Source organism: Ciona intestinalis, unplaced genomic scaffold (genome assembly GCF_000224145.3).
Source record: "Ciona intestinalis unplaced genomic scaffold, KH HT000094.2, whole genome shotgun sequence".
Classification (NCBI taxonomy): Eukaryota; Metazoa; Chordata; class Ascidiacea; order Phlebobranchia; family Cionidae; genus Ciona; species Ciona intestinalis.
In genome coordinates, this window is record NW_004190416.2 from 345,782 (window position 1) to 359,761 (window position 13,980).

General features: G+C 35.3%; 4 protein-coding genes across 4 annotated transcripts in view; 2 read left to right on the plus strand and 2 right to left on the minus strand.

The window, feature by feature from the left end:
- Positions 1 to 7,364, minus strand: part of LOC100185337 (chondroitin sulfate synthase 3-like) — an 11,738-nt gene extending 4,374 nt beyond the window's left edge. The window contains exons 1-11 of the mRNA XM_009863104.3: positions 7,160 to 7,364; positions 5,646 to 5,734; positions 5,178 to 5,331; positions 4,548 to 4,658; positions 3,893 to 4,075; positions 3,201 to 3,427; positions 2,699 to 2,850; positions 2,220 to 2,330; positions 1,699 to 1,864; positions 1,110 to 1,217; positions 562 to 705 (exon numbers count right to left, since the gene is read on the minus strand). Coding sequence (XP_009861406.1) covers positions 562 to 705; positions 1,110 to 1,217; positions 1,699 to 1,864; positions 2,220 to 2,330; positions 2,699 to 2,850; positions 3,201 to 3,427; positions 3,893 to 4,075; positions 4,548 to 4,658; positions 5,178 to 5,331; positions 5,646 to 5,734; positions 7,160 to 7,349 — 1,635 coding nt within the window. The 5' untranslated portion in view covers positions 7,350 to 7,364. The remainder of the gene's footprint in view (positions 1 to 561; positions 706 to 1,109; positions 1,218 to 1,698; positions 1,865 to 2,219; positions 2,331 to 2,698; positions 2,851 to 3,200; positions 3,428 to 3,892; positions 4,076 to 4,547; positions 4,659 to 5,177; positions 5,332 to 5,645; positions 5,735 to 7,159) is intronic.
- Positions 7,365 to 8,227: 863 nt separating this feature from the next.
- Positions 8,228 to 11,564, minus strand: LOC100182932. Its single transcript, XM_002122146.4, has 4 exons — positions 10,420 to 11,564; positions 9,786 to 10,207; positions 9,345 to 9,587; positions 8,228 to 9,095 (listed from the first exon to the last, which is right to left on the minus strand). The coding sequence occupies exons 1-4, from the start codon at positions 11,094 to 11,096 to the stop codon at positions 8,530 to 8,532; spliced, it is 1,908 nt and encodes a 635-aa protein (XP_002122182.1). The 5' UTR covers positions 11,097 to 11,564; the 3' UTR covers positions 8,228 to 8,529.
- A 32-nt stretch (positions 11,565 to 11,596) lies between these two features.
- Positions 11,597 to 12,397, plus strand: LOC100175151 (40S ribosomal protein S10). Its single transcript, XM_002126617.5, has one exon. It carries the CDS (start codon positions 11,684 to 11,686, stop codon positions 12,161 to 12,163), a length of 480 nt encoding a protein of 159 aa, XP_002126653.1. The 5' UTR covers positions 11,597 to 11,683; the 3' UTR covers positions 12,164 to 12,397.
- On the plus strand, positions 12,396 to 13,923 carry LOC100185291 (nucleolar protein 16). The gene is made up of 4 exons (XM_002126746.5): positions 12,396 to 12,522; positions 12,677 to 12,864; positions 13,147 to 13,256; positions 13,568 to 13,923. Exons 1-4 carry the CDS (start codon positions 12,419 to 12,421, stop codon positions 13,718 to 13,720), a joined length of 555 nt encoding a protein of 184 aa, XP_002126782.1. The 5' UTR covers positions 12,396 to 12,418; the 3' UTR covers positions 13,721 to 13,923.
- Positions 13,924 to 13,980: the final 57 nt, after the last annotated feature.

Sequence of the window (13,980 nt, forward strand, 5' to 3'; positions counted from 1 at the left end):
TCGATTCCACTGAAGCAGTATATTGCCCAATTATCACAACACATACAAGTACTAAACTAGTATGTACCCCTACTGAGGCAGTTTATAAACACTCAATAATAGAGATTCTATTCCATAAGGGTGAGTCTTCAGTAAGGCACACCTGAGACTTGGGGTGTAGGTATATTACCCCAACACCCAGGGTGCTACCATCTAGACCCCACTGAGGCAGTTTATAGACACTCAATAATAGAGATTGTATTCTATAGGGTGAGTCTTCAGTAAGGCACACCTGAGACCTGGGATGTAGGTCTATTACCCCGACACCCAGGGTTCTACATCTAGACCCCACTGAGGCAGTTTATAGACACTCAATAATAGAGATTCTATTCTATACGGGTGAGGTCTTCAGTGAGGCACACCTGAGATCTGGGATGTAGGTATATTACCCCAACACCCAAGGTGCTACCATCTAGACCCCACTGAGGCAGTTCGTAAATTATCAATTCCACAAGGCCAAGGTTTCAAGATATATACATCCACACCATAGTTATAGAATATATTATTACATTGCAGCTTCACCTGTTCAAACATCTGCATGAAATCTTTAAAGTAAGGTGAACCTTCTAACAGTGGAAGAACAAAGTTGACTTTAACATTAGGTGAGGTGTGGCTTCGTATCGTAGTCATCCTGCCATAAGGTTGGTCCAAGCATACAGTGGCTACCTGTAGATGCATATGGGTGGTTGGTGTATGGTGAATAACAGGCAGTGGCGCAGCCAGGGGGTTTTAGGGGTCGTGAACCCCCCCCCTTTTAAACCCCCAAAAAATATTTTTTTTAAATTAAAAAAAAAATTTTTGATTAAAATTCCCCCTTATTTTTTTTTTCTGGCTGCCCCACTGATTACAAGGGTCATGAATGAGCTATGGCCTATAAAGATACATTTTATTCTATATGAGGAACAATTATGGACCATGAATTTAGGTCAAGAGTCTGCAAATTACTATGAAGGTATGTTAAAAAACTTTAATGTATCATAAATCTAAAACAATAATTAAACAATTTACTACCATTAGCCTAAATCTTCATAGCATGACCTAATATGACTAAGTATACCACAACAACCCACCTCATCCTTCCCACTTAAAACATCCACCATATATTGGTAACCAACACCAGGTACAACACGACGAAATATATCGCCAGCTTTCACTTCTCGTGCGTCACCAAGTTTCTCCTGTTTGTATAAAGATTGTGTAAATGAAGACATGCATTGTTTGCCACATTGTTAACGCTTACTTGCACAAATTATTCTCTTTAAATAGTTTTATTTGGCAGGGTTCAATTTTGAAATATACTGCGTTTCAATATTAAATTATAAGCAAACGATTTTTATCAAAACTGGCTGTAAATCAGGAAATTGCTCACTTATTGTTATAGGTAGCTCTAATTGTTTTTAAGGTATTTTTGTATGCCCTGTGTTATACCCATGTTAGGCACATATGGAAACAAACAATAACACAGAACTGAAAATGAAATAAATCACAACCCCCACAACTTGAAATGACTAATGACTGATGATATAGTTAGAATTACAACTTTGTGAAAACAAATCTAAATTGTTGATTGTGACGTATACTGAAAAATGCGGAGCAGAAAGTCCTCGTCACTGTATGTTTATGCAGACAAATCATAAAAAAAGAAAATGAAACACCCACCTTGTAATGAGTCATGGCGGCCACTTTCACTTTATCCATAGATATTTTATCAGATTTTGATAATTCGCGTTTCGGTTCTGCTTCACTGACTACCAGTATCTCATCAGGGGTTTTCCCCTTTCCGTGTTCAACTCGGTCCCATGTGATCACGTCGCCATGACGATATCTGGTTGTGAGGTAACATTAATGGGTATTATGACAGGTTTTGCTGATATATTGTTGCTAATATATAACAGCCACCAGGCATAATGTAATATAAAAACTGCTTTGGTGTGGGAGCATTATTTTATTATACCAGCGTTTAAGTCCAACAGCGTGGAATACCATCAGCCCCTAAATTAGGCAACAGTTGGCCCATTACTGCACATTATAACTTGACTGTGTACATGAGGTGTTTGAGTACACAATACAAGTGATTGACAAATCCTAAAATTTTAATCCCATATCGATGTACAATTTACAAAAAAAAATGTGATATAATATCCACGTATATAAACATACAAAATATATTATGTTCTTACTTGTTTTCATTCCCATTCCTCCCCAGGATAAGTCGATCATCTGACATTCCACCTTCTTGTACAAGAACTCGGTCCATGGTTTGTATTATGTTGTGCAGATATTCATTCGATCTATGATGTCATAAACAACATTGTTCAACTTAAATAAGAAAATTGTGTTGACAGTTTATAGAGGTATAATCTTTAGTATGTGCACAGATGCCTGTACCAAAGCTTGGTAATATACGATTTTTCTACGTGGTTGAAATCCTATAGCGTAGCACACCATGGAAGGTGGAATTTAAGCCAGAGTTGGCCTGCAAAACCAGGGTGCTACAACAAACAACCCATTTTTTCCTTATTCCATGCTAAGTGGGTAAGATCATACAGCGTGACCTAAGATTTAGATCAGAGTTGGTCCACTACCCCTGACAACCAGGGTGCTACTATTCATACCTGTTTTAAAAATAAAGGGTACAGTGTTAGTAATGTCACAATACCTGATTGTTTCGTTCAATTGTTGTGAAAGGAAGAAATGATGGAGTTTAAACATTGTGACATCATCTAATACAGGATGAACAGTGATGCTGTCATCATATGGGTGGGAGGTGGAGTAAGGATCAGGTGTGATGGGGGATTTATAGAAGATGTCCTGAATTAAAATAGGAGGGTAATTGATTAATTGCATGAGCAAAGGATTTTCTTTATTTTTTCTCTTTTTTTTATTTTTTTAAAAACTTTTTTTTAGCATTTTTTAAAAATTTTCTTCTGTATGATTGTAACAGAAATATGAGAACGTTTTTATGTAAAAGCCCATGTAACTTCATGTGAACATGGTAAATAAATAAAGTTTAAGGTACTCTGCAATAGTAGTACCTTGTCGGTATAAGTGCATGGGGTGTTTATTTTCTTTTTTTGTATAAATGTAAAAAAAGAAAGTTTGATGTGAAACTATGAGACGCTTTGAAATAGAAAAGGTTTAACTTCCATATAATTAGTTACCTTGTCAGTATAAGTACATGAGGTGTTTAGAAACCTCTTCACGCATCTTGCTAGCTGTAATCCAGGTGGTACAGTGTTTGATCCATAGTCACGCTGGCATGAAGGCAATCGTGGGCACAACAATTGAAGTGCTTGTCGTGATAATACGAACCCAGGACCACTGCTACAATACGATGAAGGCTCATTAATGAAATGCTTAAAACGGTCCTTTGTGTCTTCCTTGTGGCCTGGAAGGAGAAAAAGTATACATTTTAGTTTTTAGGGGTATTTTAAAATTGCATTTTGATATTCTATTACATATGGTAGTGTTGGAGACTTAGAGTAGTTTGTCTTTTTAAAGGCCCATCATATGGGGTGTCATAATAGGGCTTCTTTCAAGTATTTGGTCTTCAAAACAGATGTAATATGCTAACTTTTAAAACAGGTTAATACAGTTAAACAGGTTGAAACATGACCTGTAGTGGCTAATTAAAATAATAAAACAGTAGGTTCACAAGAAAACCGGTAAAAAACCTAGCAAATGATTTCTTCAATCCTAAGTAAAACATCCCATTATTATGTTACATGTCTTATCAATCCACATATTTCTATAACTTTTAAATATATTATGCTTTTATTTAAAACAGAAAACTGACACAGTTTATGGTTTGTAATGTCTAATTAAAACAATAAAACAACACGATACATCTTACCAATCCACAGAACACTTGAGTCGTCCAATCTTTTAGTGAAGTTAAGTAGTTTATCCAAACTAACATATGTGTTCCCACCCACCACAAAGAAATGATGATAAGCATCAATATGTTGACTACATATGTCCTCCAATGTTTGGTAGATCATTGAAATTGTTCCTTCTTGGAGATTTTGAAGACTGACTGTAAAAAAAGGAAGTTTACCACATAAAAATTCTACTATATTTATAGTATAGTAAATTTTTTAGTTGTTAAATTTTAACGTGAAAAATCTACATAAATTTAAAATATATAAGTTTAGAGTATCTATATGTCTGCTTATTCATTTAAAAGTCAAATTGAAACTGCATTTTCAAGGAGCCGAAGAATGGAGCAGACCAATTATTTTAGCTTTATATATTAGTAAGATGGGGGAAGATGGGACACCCTCAGCACATAATAACCAAATACCCAGATTGGCTTAATATCCATTAACAATTAACAACAGTCGGTGGGAATCGTAAGGATGCAGTTTTATAAATCTTTTACTGCGTTTTGTTTACTATCAAATGGGACAAAAAGTAGAATGAAAAGGTGTCCCATTTCCCCCATCCTACTATACCTTATTAAGACAATCTTAAAATAATAATACTCCCACTAATACTTGGCCACTTACATTGGTTATGAACATCCGAAAGATAATAAATATTTGCTTTCTTTGTCTTTGTGATGTCAACACCCATCGGAGTGTATATTGTGATGTCACCATCACCATTCTCCATCCAATCTGCCATAGAAACATTTGTTTACATCATAATAACAGTTATGACATCATAATAACATAACAACATCATAATAACTATTATGATGTAACTGAACTTGTTTAACAGTATTTACTTTCAACATCATAATACATAAACAAAAACTATAAAGTGACTTTCTAAAAATCTGCACAAGTCATTAGAGCAAGGGTTCTTAAACTTTGGTTGTTACATTGATAAGCAGAAACACGTTTGACGAAATAAAACACATTTGTTCATAGGCACCAAACCTGGGGTGGCAGGGTGGGCAAGATTTATCTGCATTGCATCAATCAGTAAACTTAAACATTACAACTAAAGTCAGACTTATTCCTCAACAATGTTTGTTTAACTATCACTGCCTTCCCTGTGTCTTTAAAAAATGGTACCTATACACTGCATAGATCTGAACACTGCCTCTCACAAAAGGAAAAATAGGTAACAATTAAACTTCTTTTTTTCACATAAGGATAGTATGAGATATTTATTCGAGTATAGTAATTCACCTTTTGCCCATGTTTTCAATATAAGTTCAATGTTAGGAGTATTGACCACCGATGGGTTGATTACTCCGACAAAAACTTTCTTCTTCAGTTTTAATTCTTGAAGAAGAAAACCAGGAATATGAACAGGCGTCAAATTCACTTCCCATGCTGGGTTCTGAGTGGAAATTATAAATTGTATTTTTTGGAAACTTGTTTTATTTACCCTAGATTTTAACACAACATTCGCTTTTTTTACATTTTGTTATAGTAATGGGAGACGGGAGTAGAACTATAATATAGGCATATAGATGCAATTTCTTTTAAATATATATATAATATAAATATTAACTAATGAGAAAACTCTGGCCTAAATCCGATCTCTTATGGCGTTCCACACATAGATGCACAAACTTCTGATGTTTAAATATTAGACGAAAAAAATTCGCATACAGTCTAAACTTCCCTTCTTTTGAATCATAATCTACATACCTCCACTTCAACAGGCTCAGGTTCAAGATCAATAGGAATAGTTGAGTTGATGCTGGAAGGAACTACATTGCCTTCCCATGGTTGGATTTCTAGTAATTAATGCAACTTATTTATTCTTCATGTTTATTATTGGCTTGGTAGGGTTAGTAGTAGGACTAGGGCTGTGGATTTTCCCTATTTTTGTTTAACCGTTAACCGTTCAGTTTTAACCGGTTAACCGGTTAACCGATACAAGTGTAATCCTAATAAAAGCGTCTTGTTTATCGCTTTTCTTTCGCGAATTTAAAGGCAACTTTACGACGAACGTATGGACTATGCTTGCAATACACGGGCAAACGTTCTTAACGTTAAAGTAATGCTTTCTTATTCATATTCAAACCTGTTTTAAAGCACCTGCCGTCTAAATAATCAACGTGTGAATTGCAATTATGACGCAGTTATTAACGTGTGAATTGCTATTATGTCGTAATCAATTGCCAGGTCAAACAATCGCTATTATGATGCAATGAATCCACGTGTGAATGCCTGCTTTTTCGTAATAAACACGCTGCTTGGCTGAGGAAAACATTTAAGTTGTGTATTACACCAATATAATGTTGCAAAACTAGTTAGCCTGCGGTATTAACAATCAAGATTGATGGCGTAATCGCCGTTGTAGGGCACGATCAAAGCAACAGCGTCCCTGCGCACTCTGTCTTATTGCAAAACAACAATCAACGAACACGTGCCTTTCGTGTAAATAAGACAGATATTGATATACGTTTATGCCCTATGACGTCATAGTTCGGTTAACGACTTGAACTTTTCGCTAGCGGTTAACCGAATAGGTTCGGTTAACCGGTTAACCGTTAACTTTTCCACAGCCCTAAGTAGGACAATGTTCGGATGTTTACAAAAATCCATGAATAAATGTAACTTATTTATGGTTTATCTTTATTATTGGGTCCTGGGGTTAGTGGGGAAAGTACAATGTTTAGATGTTAAAAAGATATAATACCTAATCAGTGTAACTTACTAACCTATTTATTTATCCTTATGTTTATTATGGGGTCCTGGGGTTAGTACAATGTTTATATGTACACAAAGATATATAAAAACAAACAAATGTAACTTATTTAATATTTATCCCTCAGCAGTGTTAAACACTATGAGGCCCATAGCACAATCTAGTACGGGTTGGTAGGATTACAAGTGTTAATATGTACCCAGAAATACTATTACACGTTATCATAATGCATACAGTCCTAATCTATGAGTTTTGTAATTTGTAAAGTAAGTGTTAAGTACAACTACCAAATTTAGTTATAATCACTCAGGATTAAAACTATACTTTTAAATTAACTGGTTTTATGTTTCAAACTACCTGTTATTTGCAAACATGAATGTTCTGTATATTATATTTATATAAAAGTAATACAAAAAGTATCCGTACAATGTACATAAACAAAAAACATTACCTTGACAATACAAATAAGTTAAACATTGTTACATAAAATTCATTTAAACTAAGTTACCAGGGTGATATCCATGATCATTGTACTTTATCTCCTTAGGCAACACAGGTGCGACGCTACTTTTCCATAAACTCTTCAGTATAGCAGGTGTGGCAAAACCAATGAAAAGGATAATTGAGATAAATATTCCACATGCAATGCCAGCACAGAAAGGAACAAACTGTTTCTTAGGTTGTTTGCCACCTGCCATGTTCTAACTTCTGTATTGAAATAAATAAATAAAGGTAAACAATAAATGAAATATATATACTTACATGAATAAAGTTAAACAATTACATGAAAATAGCACAGTAAGGTAAAATAAGCTCATGTTCAATTATATTAGTGAATCTTTATAACTATTATACCACTCTTTATAACTTCTGTATGAAATGAAACAGAAATAAAGTTACATAAATACTAAATTACAAATTACACTGTTAGGTTAATCATAGTGGTTAAAATCAACAAGATATCTTTTAAAAAAGGTGTAACTTCTTTATTGAATGAAACAAGAATAAAGTAACATAATTACATAATACATTACACAGTAAGGTAAAGTAAGCTTTAATAAAAGTAGTGGTTTAAAATCAGAAAATATTAAAAGAAATAGTGCAAAAACTTAAAAAAAAGTGGTAGTCTTATTATAATCATAGTTGTTATTATGCTTAAAAGCTTACAAAATAACTTTCCGACATCAAAATTTAACAGTTAACTATATTTTAGATATCTACCTACACCTAATACCTTTCTACACTAGCCACGGCAGCAATTACTACGTTTTATGAATGAATTTGACGTATTAGCCAACACATCACAGCACTAATCAATACAGTAGGTAATGCTCGATAGCCTCACCTGACGGTTACAATTTTTGTACTTATCTATCCTCAAGTTGGCGCCAACACGCGTTTATGACTAGGCGAATTGGGGAGTATTTATATAAATGTTTTTTGGGGCCTTGGATAAAGGTACCCAAAGAGATACCTACACAATTAATCGTTATAATATAAGAGGTCACTTAACATGTTACCCAAAGTCTTTAAAATTGACCCTAAATCTACAAGACGAGAACTAACAATTAACTCATTTAATTAAATTCTGAATGTATTTGTATAATTGCACCGACATCAAATTAAATAGTATAATAGTAAAGATATACAAAAATAAAGGATTTTACACTGTCATATACACAGCACTGATTTAACTTGCCAACATAATTAAAACTCATATGTACAGTACAAGTCTAAGTACATAATGAATATAACATATTAAGCTGAATTATACAATATGCATATTGTTTATCAATCCAACATTTCAAGGCATAACTTTCAGCAATAACACAAAATAATACATAATTTTTCAATAAAATTTGATTACATCATATGTACTTAATTAAGTGTCGATTCTTTTAAGTTGGGTAGATTTTTCAGCTCAAGGTCAAGAATCATTTGGCCAAAAGCTTTGCCCTGTGGGTCTGTGCGTAAAGATGCTACACCACCTCCACCAAGCGAATTAGTGAGGACAAAGTTGAACCCATTAATACCAGGTAGTTCATATCTTTTAACTGGCATCTCTTCAAAATCAACGAATAAATGTTTAAAGTATTGGAAAACAACTTCGGCTGTTAGATGCTTGCGAAGGTAAGGCACGTAAGATGGGTGCCGTGCTATTACTCCAATGTTAGCGCTGTTTCCTTTATCGCCACTCCTTGTGTAAGCAAGGTCCTCCAGGATAAATGAGCAATCTCCAGATGGGACATCTTCATCATGGACTTCTGATGATCTTTGATCCACCACATCATTAGGAACATCATGATCAACTTGGACATTTGGACTCCCAGATTTAGACACTGTTGCGGGAACAAGGGACTTTGGATGAAGGAAAGAGAAAAGTTTCAACACAGGGCTTGCTTTTGGACGACCCCCTACGATGCCTGTTAAACCAGGTGCCATACCTGCAGAAACATTAAAAAAAATTAACTGGTAAGTGATATTTTACAGATGCTGGCTTGGAAAACAAGGAATATTATAAGAGTAAATAAATGAATAAAACTATAGATAAAGATCTGTTGGTAGAAGAAACAAATTTCCCCTAAAGGCAGTTTTAGATTTATATAAATGATCTTTAAAAATTGCATTCAACTTTAAAAGTGAGAAATATTTTAATTAACTTCTCTTTATTCTTACTACATTTACCATCATACCTGTTCCAGCTGCTGCTAATTCTTGAGCAAATACACCCAGAGCCTTTTTATCATCATGTTCTACAGCTATCCACATAACTGTTTCTCTGGGACCTTCCCCATCCACCCCATACTTGCGAGCATTATCCCCATACAAGCTTTCACTACCGATAGCTTGTAGATGGACTCGCTTGAAATCTTTAAAGCCGAGAGCTTTGAAAATGCAGCGGATTCGCTTTAAGATGCTGTCGGCTGTACGGTGAGCTGAAACACGAAACAATTTCTAAGAAGCAGTAATTATATCTATGTTAAAATTTGTTACGAAAGTAATTTTTTTGGGTGAGGTTATTTTTTCAAAGACCTGAGATTTATTACCTAACTAACACCCAAGTTGTAATGTAATTAGTGCAGTCACAGGCCATCTATTACTTTCTATTGATATCAATCAACACTCAGTGTTACCTTTAGCAATTGCACGCTTTCCTCCAACACTGAACACTGCAGTGCATCGAAAACCATCCAAATACGTCGCACACACTTTGAACGAATCTGTAGGTTGGTAACCTTTTGCACCATTCACTAAAACCCGATCTTTTGCTTGTTGTTCCATTTTCACATTCCGAAAATCACACACAACGTCTGGTAAAATATAAGCAGCTGGGTCTCCTATCTCATACACCAGTTGTTCAGCAGCTGTGTAAGGTGTGACCATTCCTCCTGTGTTATCAGGTTTGGTGAGAACAAATGCTCCATCTTCATAGCACTCAGCCACAGGAAACCCAATGTTATCCCAGTCCCCAACTGTTTCCCAATCTGTGAATATTCCACCAGTAGATTGAGCTCCACACTCCAAGAGATGGCCAGCTAAGCTTCCAGCTGCTAACCTGTAAAGTAAGTTACTTTTTAATAGAACATCCGTGTTATAATGACTGCCAGGCGAGAATAGAAGAGTTGCATTCATAGCTAGTGGAAAAGTGAGACTTACTCGGCTGTAACTCTACTGTATGACTGTCTAAGGCTCTAATGGTAACAAGTTAGTGAACAAAACTATCATATATATAATGATATAGTAAAGTAATTAAGTGAACTCACTAACTTGTCATAATCATCAACCTTCCAACCAAATGAATGCATTAGAGGTGCAAGCACAAGAGCACTATCAACACATCTTCCTGTCACAACAACTTCTGCTCCAAGATCAAGTGCACGAAGGATGGGGATTGCTCCGAAATAGGCGGTCATGCTCATCACAGTGTTTGGGAGCAATTTTTCACTTCCCATTTCTTTGATATTTCCGGATTTTAATAGATCTTTAAGCTGAGGCATCATGTCATCTCCTTGTACAACAGCTACATCCAGAGTTGTCCCAGATTTTTCAGCAGCAGCTTTCAGAGCTTCAGCGCAAGCAAGAGGGTTTGTACCCCCAGCATTGCTTACTACACGCACCCCTTTATCTTTTATGCTTTTAATTTGCGGCCCAATTGATGTAGACACAAAATCAGGAGCATAACCCAACTCTGGGTACTTCCTTTTTGCAGCGGTAAGAAGTGACATTGTAATCTCAGATAAATAGTCAGAAACAAGAAAATCAATTTTGCCATTTTGTACGAGCTGGGCTGTAGAAGTGGTGGTATCACCCCAAAACCCAGACGAACAGCCAATCCTTACATGCTTTGGTGTATTAGATGATTTGTTGCGTTGTGTGGACACACATGGTGCTTGATTTACCTTTAATATAGCTGTTATACTTCGCTTTCGAACATACGAAAGCATGATTTCCTCTACAAACGTTTGCTAAACCACTAAATGGAGCATATAAAAGTTAAAATGTGTGTACATTGATGCCTATATATCAAGTTAAGTGTATGCAAAACTTTAAGTAGTGTAGTATGTATGTGTGCGTATGGAGAATAAATAGTTAGTTATAATAATCTGCAGTTATTTTGTAACGCTTGTAAGTGGTTAACGTTTTTCTCCGTTCGATCGTACCCGTTTAGAAAACGGATGAATAAGAAACGAACATATTGCTAAAATTGTATTTGCCAAAAGTGCTGCAAGGTTATTATATAAATTAAATGAAGATAATAACTCAAGCTTATAACTTGTATTATTTTGTGATTACTTTTATTGTTTTATTGAAAAGTATTTAAAAAACTAACATGGTAATAATACTTTACTTTAAATCTAGAGAATATTGCTTCATTTAGTATTAATTTTCGACAAAACTTTTCGCTGGTCATCACTTTTGCGAAACCACCGAACCGTGACTCCAATTTCGCAACGCGTGTTCCTTTTGCGAATGTTTTCGTACAGATCGCCTGTCTAATTCAGTATTTGTATAAAATACTACAGCCAGCAGAATGTTGATGCCAAAAAAGCACAGAGTTCTGATTTATGAGCATCTATTCAAGGAAGGCGTTCTAGTCGCCATTAAAGACCCGTTTCTGGACAAACACCCAGAGCTCGAGTCGGTGCCAAACCTGCATGTAATGAAAGCATGCCAATCTTTGAAATCTAGAGGTTACGTGCGTGAAAACTTCACATGGCGCCATTACTACTGGATTCTGACGAACGAAGGCATTCAATACCTCCGTGATTTCCTTCACCTTCCCCCAGAGATTGTTCCCTCAACTTTGAAGAGGCAACCACGTCCCACAGACACCAGGATGCAACGACAGAAGGTCGAGTCTCGCCCTGCCTACCAGAGCGACCGGGAATCGTACCGTCATGCCCCACAAGGTGCAGGAGACAAGAAAGCAGAAGCTGGAGCAGGAACTGGAGGATTCGATTTCCGAGGAGCTGGATATGGACGAGGAAGAGGTGCTGCACCTCCACAGTAAACTAATCTTGCTGGAGTTCAACACAATTTCAAATTGGGACACGGAAATATCTGTTAAATTTGTATGTTTTCTATGTTGACGGATCGCAGAAATATGTGACATCTGTTTAATTTGTGTGTTGTCTATGTTTATGTGCGCGAATTGCATAGATATATTTGTGAAATTTGTAGCGTAGATTTGACTGTATTTCTGTGTCCTAAATTGCTTTAATAAATTGTGTTGTGTTTCATTGCAGAAAGTTGTTTAAATTTAAGTATGCCGAGTGCAAAGAAACATAGAAGACAAACTTTAAATTACAAACAGAACAAGAAAAGATTATGGAAAAAAGTGAAACGAAAAACTGAAGTTCATATCCCATGGTAAAGCACTAGACCGTGTTTTAATGACTACAAACAATTCACACCAAGTTACCCCTTATAAATGAACTTTTTGCAACATGTATAATCATTCCGACATTTTCTACGTTTTTAAAACTGGTATAAAGTATAAATTGTTCATTTTTCCATACTTTAGCAAGCAGATCAAGGGGTCTTGGGATTCTACAAAAAGCATGAAACAGAATTTAAGTGAAATGGGAATTGCTGTAGATCCAAATGCTGTGATGCCACTCCCAAAGCCAAACTTGGTGTTTCCAACTTTAATTACAGACATAGAAAGGGAAAAGAAAAAGCCTGGGATCCAGAAACCTAATGTTGTTAAAGGTATGAATGGACATTATATGTGTAAACATAACATTGGGTGCAAAACAAGGTAAAGGAGCAGCCTGATATGGTTTACAATACCATAGGAGTAGGACCTATGTTATAACTTAGAAAGCAAAAACAAATGGTGTGCATTATATTAGGATACTAAAACTTATGATGAGAACAAAGTCTGTGATAGTAACTTGTACAAGTCTTTGAAACGTAATGGCAAAAACCTTGAACATTGACATGAAATGGGTTTAAGTTTTTAAATTATTGCTTTTTCTTTCATCTTAACAGAAATGGAAGTGGAAGCTGATCTTGGAGAGAGAGAAAAGAAATTTCAACTTCCAGTTGATGATGTTTTCTTCTGTACTTACATGTTGGATAAATATAAGGAAGATTATAAGGTAAGATGGAATAAGATATTGTATTATAGATGATTAAATAATACTGTTGACTGTTGTTGTACAGCAAACCATCTGAAAAATTACTACCATAAATATAAGTTTTTTTGCAAAATATAATATATATGTCCCCAAGGCTATTTAACATGCTTGTTTTTTTTTGCTCAGAATAAGCACTTCATACATGGTAGATTCATACACATTCCCTATGGGGCCTATGACAATATATAGATAGTATAGAAAATAGAAATACCTATCAACCTATGCCAATGTATAGATAACATAAACTTAACATAAGTGTTCTTACTTTCCAGGCCATGGCACGAGACAGCAGAAATGCTTACCAACTTACCCCAAAACAAGTTCGCAACAAGATACGAGAATTCAAACGATCAAAACTACAATACCAGAAATACTTGGATAGCAAACAAGATAAAACTGTTAATAAAGATAGCATGGAAACGTGATAGGAAGTAAACTGGATGGAATGGTTTCTACAATACATATGTTTTTGTTTATGGTGGAATCCTTATGAAATCCTGTATAAGTGTTGAGATGCTGATGTCTTAACCACCATTTGAGTTTTATATGTTGCTACTCTGTGTCCTTGTCTTTTAAACTTTTTGCAACGCGACTCCATATTAAAATAGTCTAGAAACTTCACACAACACTTATACCCTTTTGCATGGTAAAAAGTTAATGCGAATAGCAATTCGCATTAACTCGT

Excerpts from the sequence above, each read along its gene's own strand:
- LOC100182932 (XM_002122146.4), bottom strand. The coding sequence starts at position 11,096 with ATGCTTTCGTATGTTCGAAAGCGAAGTATAACAGCTATATTAAAGGTA. Across the intron at positions 10,208-10,419 it reads AAGGTTGATGATTATGACAA|GTTAGCAGCTGGAAGCTTAG; the intron begins GTTAGTGAGTTC and ends CTTACTTTACAG. Across the intron at positions 9,096-9,344 it reads ATTAGCAGCAGCTGGAACAG|GTATGGCACCTGGTTTAACA; the intron begins GTATGATGGTAA and ends ATGTTTCTGCAG.
- LOC100175151 (XM_002126617.5), top strand. The coding sequence starts at position 11,684 with ATGTTGATGCCAAAAAAGCACAGAGTTCTGATTTATGAGCATCTATTC.
- LOC100185291 (XM_002126746.5), top strand. The coding sequence starts at position 12,419 with ATGCCGAGTGCAAAGAAACATAGAAGACAAACTTTAAATTACAAACAG. Across the intron at positions 12,523-12,676 it reads ACTGAAGTTCATATCCCATG|CAAGCAGATCAAGGGGTCTT; the intron begins GTAAAGCACTAG and ends TCCATACTTTAG. Across the intron at positions 12,865-13,146 it reads GAAACCTAATGTTGTTAAAG|AAATGGAAGTGGAAGCTGAT; the intron begins GTATGAATGGAC and ends TCATCTTAACAG.